We start from the raw sequence: 6,899 nt of genomic DNA on the forward strand, positions 1-6,899 counted from the left end.
TTTTTTATCAGCGAACCATCAATCGTATACTGTAATTGTGAGTATGTGGAAATACTGAAATAGCAAACAATGGAAATCATTAAAAAAGAGAAGGTGCGGTGCGGGTGCGGGTGACTGGGTGTGGTAGTAAAAAAAAAATATTGAGACAAGAGAGAGAGAGAGCCTCACATGGCATATGACATGTGAGCAACAGCTGTGTGTGTCCACTGTCCACTCCTCAACTTGATAAATACCCTTCTCACCATCCTTACTTAGACTTTTGACTCTCTTTCTTTCTCTAATATTCACATCTCAAATCTCCCAACACACTCTCTCTCTCTTAGACCAGAGCTTCTGGGAGCTCTTTCTCTCGCTAATGGCAGAGCTCAGACCCTAATCCCAGCTACCTAGATAAGCCCATACACAATACACACAAACTTCTCTCTCTATCTCTCAAGCTCAACAAAAAACATGAAACCTACACTCTACACTCGCAACACCTCTCTCTCTGTCTCTGTCTTTGTTTTCCTCATCGGAGTGCTTTCCGTACAAGTGGCAGTGGCATCGTCTTCACCCTCTTCTCCTCCGCGAGACCCAACTCATCAACTCCTCAGCTTCAAAGCCACTCTCCCAAACCCTTCCCTCCTTTCCAACTGGCTCCCCAACACCAACCCATGTTCCTTCACCGGCATCACCTGCACCACTACCGCCGGCGCCGGCGCCTCAGTGACAAGCATAGACCTATCCTCCGTCCCACTCACCACCAACCTCACCGCCGTGGCAACCTTCCTCCTGCCACTGGACCACCTGCAGGTGCTGTCCCTGAAATCCGCCAACCTTACTGGCCCCATTCCCTCCCCTTCAAACTCGTGCTCCTCCTCCCTAACCACCATAGATCTCTCTCAAAACGCAATCTCAGGGTCCCTAAACGACATGTCGTTCCTGTCGTCGTGCAACGCGCTCCAATCCCTGAACCTCTCCAACAACCTCCTCGAGTTCCCCGCTAACGGTTCTCCCAAATGGACACTCCGAACCGGTAACTTCCTCAAAGTAGTAGACCTCTCCTATAACAAACTCACCGGCCCCAACGTCCTCCCTTGGATCCTCTCCACTGGCTGTACAGGTCTCCGCACGCTCAACCTCAAGTCCAACAAGCTCACCGGGGTAACCGACTTCTCCAGTTGCCGGAGCCTCCAGCATTTAGACCTCTCCTCCAACAACTTCTCCGTCGCCATTCCCTCCCTCGGCGATTGCTCCTCCCTCCAACACCTCGACCTCTCTGCCAACAAGTACTTCGGCGACATTACACGTGTCGTCTCCTCCTGCACCGAACTTGTTTATCTCAACGTCTCCGGTAACCAGTTCTCCGGCCCTGTTCCCTCACTCCCCACCGGTTCGCTCCAGTTTCTTTACCTCTCCGGCAATCACTTTACCGGTCAGATTCCGGTCGCCATGGCGGAAGGTCTCTGCTCTACGCTTGTTGAACTCGATCTCTCGTCCAATAACCTCACGGGTCCAGTTCCCCACGAGTTCACGTTGTGTTCGTCTCTCATCTCGTTCGATATATCGGCTAACAGATTTACCGGTGAGTTACCGATTGAGATTTTTGTGAAAATGGAGGGGTTGAAGGAGCTTTCTGTTGGGTTCAACCAGTTCGAAGGGTTGCTCCCAGAGTCATTGACGGAGATGGTGAGTTTAGAATCCTTAGATCTGAGTTCGAACAATTTCTATGGTACAATCCCAAAGTGGCTATGTCAAGATCCTAGGAATCGTTTGAAGGAACTGTTCCTACAGAATAATCACTTCACGGGTTCTATTCCGTCCACTCTCAGCAACTGTTCTAACCTAGTGGGATTGGATTTGAGCTTCAACTACCTGAATGGAAGTATCCCTTCCACTTTGGGGTCACTCTCCAACCTCCGAGACTTGATCATATGGCTGAACCAGCTGACTGGTGAGATTCCGCAGGAGCTGGGTAACATAAAGACGCTACAGAATTTGATCCTGGACTTCAATGAGCTAACAGGAAGTATCCCTGCCGGTTTAAGCAACTGCACGCAGTTGAATTGGATTTCCCTTTCAAACAACATGCTCACGGGGGAGATCCCTTCCTGGATTGGAAAGCTTTCGAATTTGGCGATCTTGAAGCTTAGCAACAACTCATTCTCCGGCAGCATTCCGCCAGAGCTGGGCGACTGCCACAGCCTGATTTGGTTGGATCTCAACACCAATAAGCTGACCGGAGCAATCCCGCCCGAGCTTTTCAAGCAGTCGGGGAAGATTGCGGTAAATTTCATCAGTGGGAAGACTTATGTTTACATAAAGAATGATGGGAGCAAGGAGTGCCATGGCGCCGGGAACTTGCTGGAGTTTGCGGGGATCAGCCAGAAGCAGCTCAACAGGATTTCAACAAAGAACCCCTGCAACTTCACCAGGGTCTATGGAGGTAAGCTTCAGCCAACGTTTAACCATAATGGTTCCATGATCTTCTTGGACATTTCTCACAACATGTTGTCTGGTACGATTCCTAAGGAGATTGGTGTAATGTACTATCTCTACATTCTCAATTTGGGGCATAATAACATTTCTGGTAGCATTCCTCAAGAGCTTGGCAGCATGAAGAACCTCAACATTCTTGATCTCTCCCACAATAGGCTCCAAGGCTCCATTCCACAGAGCTTGACTAGTCTCTCCCTGTTAACAGAGATTGATTTTTCTAACAACTTCTTGGCCGGGTTGATTCCCGAGTCCGGTCAATTCGACACCTTTCCGGCGACAAGATTCCAGAACAATTCTGGTCTCTGTGGAGTGCCTCTTCCTCCCTGCACTGCCGACTCAGGTCTCGGTGGTGCTCAGAATCAGAAGTCTAATAACAAGAAGCAGGCGTCTCTTGCAGGGAGTGTGGCCATGGGCTTGCTATTCTCCCTCTTCTGCATATTTGGTCTGATGATTATCGCCATTGAGGCTAGGAAGAGGAGGAAGAAAAAGGAAGCGGCGCTCGAGGCCTATGTGGAAGGAAATTCGCATTCCGGCACTGCCAATGGTGGCTGGAAATTGACAAGTGCCCGGGAAGCTCTGAGTATAAACCTCGCCACATTCGAGAAGCCTCTAAGGAAGCTTACATTTGGAGATCTTCTGGAAGCCACCAATGGGTTCCACAATGATAGTCTTATTGGCTCTGGAGGGTTTGGTGATGTGTATAAGGCTCAGTTGAAGGATGGAAGCCTTGTTGCCATCAAGAAACTGATTCATGTAAGTGGACAAGGAGATAGAGAATTCACTGCTGAAATGGAAACCATTGGGAAAATCAAGCACAGGAACCTTGTTCCTCTTCTTGGATACTGCAAGGTTGGGGAAGAAAGGCTCTTGGTATATGACTACATGAAATATGGAAGCCTTGAAGATGTTCTGCACGATCAGAAGAAAGCCGGCATCAAGTTGAATTGGGCAGTGAGGAGAAAAATCGCAATTGGCGCGGCTAGGGGATTGGCTTTCCTTCACCACAATTGCATCCCTCACATCATTCATAGAGACATGAAGTCGAGCAATGTGTTGCTAGATGAGAATCTCGAAGCAAGAGTCTCCGATTTCGGAATGGCAAGACTAATGAGTGCAATGGATACACATTTGAGTGTTAGCACACTGGCAGGAACACCGGGTTATGTGCCTCCAGAGTACTATCAAAGCTTTAGATGCTCAACTAAAGGTGATGTCTATAGTTATGGCGTGGTTTTGTTGGAGCTTCTAACAGGGAAAAGGCCAACAGATTCAGCTGATTTTGGTGATAATAATCTTGTGGGGTGGGTGAAACAGCATGCAAAGTTGAAGATAAGCGATGTTTTTGACCCTGAGTTGATGAAGGAAGAGCCAAGCCTAGAGATTGAGCTTCTTCAGCACTTGAAGGTTGCATGTGCTTGTTTGGATGATAGGCCTTGGAGAAGACCAACAATGATTCAGGTCATGGCCATGTTCAAGGAGATTCAAGCAGGTTCAGGGGTTGATTCACAATCCACAATAGTCACAGATGATGAAAGTTTCAGTACAATTGAAATGGTAGAAATGAGCATTAAAGAAGCACCATGAGAATTGGATTGTATTAGGCACTAGGCAAGATTCCGGAGTCTTTAATCTTTTGTCTTTGTTGGAACAAACAAAAGGAAAGAAGAAAGAAAAGCAGGAGATGATGATGAGGATGATACAACAGAACTCAGCCCCTTCAAAAGTTTTTCCTTTTCCTTCTTCTTAACCTCATTCAATTCATTTTCAGATAAAGAGAGGAGAAAGCAGATAATAGACTGGGATTTTCTGGGATCTTTTGATGTATGTAGTCTCGTTATTTTTTATACGTATAAACAGTTGTTTAACTTGTATATAAACATTTTCAGTTGTTACCTGTTATTACCACCTATGTTTCTTTCTTTCTTTTCTTTTTCTTTCTATTTTGCAAGTACTTTCGGATATAAACCCTGAAAAAGGTTTCTGTTTGAATCTGAGACATCAGTGAGTGATGGTGACTAAGTGGAGGATCTTTTGGCCCTTTCTTTTAGCCTCTGTTCGTTTTGTTTTTCCCCTATTTGATCAACACCAAATTTTGCTCCAATATGAGATTACATAACATTTCTTTAAAATGAACATACATAACATCATTTTTCTTAATGGCGAAAATTCATTCCCTGCGCTTTTCAAATATTATTCTGACCCTTCTGACGCTTCTTATTTTGTTTGCTAGTTAAAGGACTCTATAGGGAAAAAGCATCACCATATGCTAATTAACAGTAATAGTAATCTTCTTGAGTTCGATTAAATAATTTTGGCCTAATTAATTTCACGCATCTTAGGAGTCAACATTATAGGCTGTCCATATTTATTGTAGCATCTATCTGCGTGCTACTAGTACTATACAACTGTTACTTTCACATCAATTTTTTTTCATTCGTGAATTTTCTTCACTCCAAACCAAAAAGAACAGGTAGATTAGATATGCCAATTGAATTTAGAAATTGCTGCTATTCATTCGGTTTAGCCATCCGTGTCTTTCTTTTAAGCGTGCACGTTTTCTTGGATCAACCTCAAAATTAAATGCTTGATAACCCTGCTTTTTGCAACTTGACAGAAAATTACAAAAGATTTTCTTTTATTTTTTAAACTAAAATATACTCCCAAGTTATGCCGCATGGCAATAATTTGATAAATGTATTATAAATTAACATGATATCGTAAAATAAGCCACTCAAGTATTTCTTAAAAGAAAAAAGATTAGGACCAAAAAGTAAGTTATGAAAAGATGAAAGCATGAGAGTGCTGGACCAAAACTTGACCTATGCAAACAGAATGCTGCGGTAATTATTGTCATAGGATTTTTGGATGATTAATTTGTTAACAGTTCGGACCACAATAACATAATAACAACAGATTAAGAAGCTCACAACTTGCCCACACTTACTACAGTATCCAGTAGTACCAACAACACTTATGAGGGTTGAAAAAAAAGGGTCCCAAGAGTCATAATTGCAAACCTTTTACACACGAATTTAGTATTTTTCATAATAATTACCAAGAATCTCCAACTCATGAGTAATTTCTCATTTCTGATTAACAAAATAAAAGAAGTAAATGAATACATTTTGTCTGTTGTTTCCATGAATGTCGTGCAATGCACGTGATATTGATCATAGATGCGGTAAAATAATTACTTTCTCTGTGACTGGGGCAATGTGCCCCTCTAGTGGCCATCTACTAATATACACATCAACATACAAATAAATAAAAATTCAACTGCAAAGTATGGTATCCAGTAGTAGACGAAGACAAATATTTTAAATAAATTACCCGTACTAATAATATGTATATAACAAGGGTTCTCATTCCGTTTAAATGTATCAAGGTTACATGTGCACTTTAACTTTTTGTGTGTGTCCCTTTGCATGAGAGGGAAAAACATTTATTTATGATATTTCCTTTATCAATGTAAACACTTTGAAATATGAATTGGGGGGGACACATTTGGATAAGAAAAGAGAGTTTTGAACACAATTCTTTGATTTGAATATACATAGTGATGAAATTAAAATAGCAAAGAATCTGAAGGAAACAATGTAGTAGCATTTATTATGTACATGTATATAGTAATTTTGAAGCACAAAGGAAACCTCCTCCTAGTTGCTATATTAAATACTCATCACCCGTTATATTATCAGTGGTACTTTCATAGCTCAGAGACTCAGACTTAATAGTTTGCGCATAATTAATGTTGCTTTTTGTTTTCCTCTTTCTATTTTTATTTTATTTGTGTTCATCTGCTGTCTGTTTCTTGTTCCATTGTCTGGGTTACACATCTCTGAAAGAGTTGGAAACACTTTTAGTCCCTCTATAATGTCACTAGATTTAAATATATAATTGAGTTTTGCTAATAACCTTAATAACCAATATCTTTAGTAAGATTCTTTGTAACTTTCGATGCTTGTGTAGCTATGAAAGCACATACATAGGGCACGGTTAATTAAATTACCCACCAATTATTATTATTCGGGATATTCCCCTAGGAATCCTGTAAGTAAAGGTATGCTTTTTTAGTTTTGAACCACCCCATATATGATCCACGGTAAGAAATTAAATAAGGGTAAAAGCTAGTGTTCCAAATTCCAATAGTCTTGTTCCTTCAGCAAGTGAAACAACGTAGACAGAACAAAAACGTAGCAAGAAAAATCAATCACGGAAAGTGGTTATGCCCCTTTTGAAAATATGAAAAGAAAAAAGGACAGGGAATCGTATGATATTGATCCGTGGAATATAATTGGAAGTAGTTGCTATATTGTTGGATCAACGCAACGAAAGCATGTGTTATTGAAGTGTGACAGGCGCATATGGGATTATGGGGTGGTTTGACCCAAAAGTAAATATAGAATTTGATTCGACGAAAT

At 42.0% G+C, this 6,899-nt stretch overlaps 1 protein-coding gene across 1 annotated transcript; it reads left to right on the forward strand.

Moving 5' to 3' along the window:
- Positions 1-265: 265 nt before the first annotated feature.
- Positions 266-4,397, forward strand: LOC107470318 (protein BRASSINOSTEROID INSENSITIVE 1). Its single transcript, XM_016089705.3, has one exon. It carries the CDS (start codon positions 451-453, stop codon positions 4,060-4,062), a length of 3,612 nt encoding a protein of 1,203 aa, XP_015945191.1. The 5' UTR covers positions 266-450; the 3' UTR covers positions 4,063-4,397.
- Positions 4,398-6,899: the final 2,502 nt, after the last annotated feature.

The sequence above is a fragment of the Arachis duranensis genome, chromosome 10 (genome assembly GCF_000817695.3).
Source record: "Arachis duranensis cultivar V14167 chromosome 10, aradu.V14167.gnm2.J7QH, whole genome shotgun sequence".
NCBI lineage: Eukaryota > Viridiplantae > Streptophyta > Magnoliopsida > Fabales > Fabaceae > Arachis > Arachis duranensis.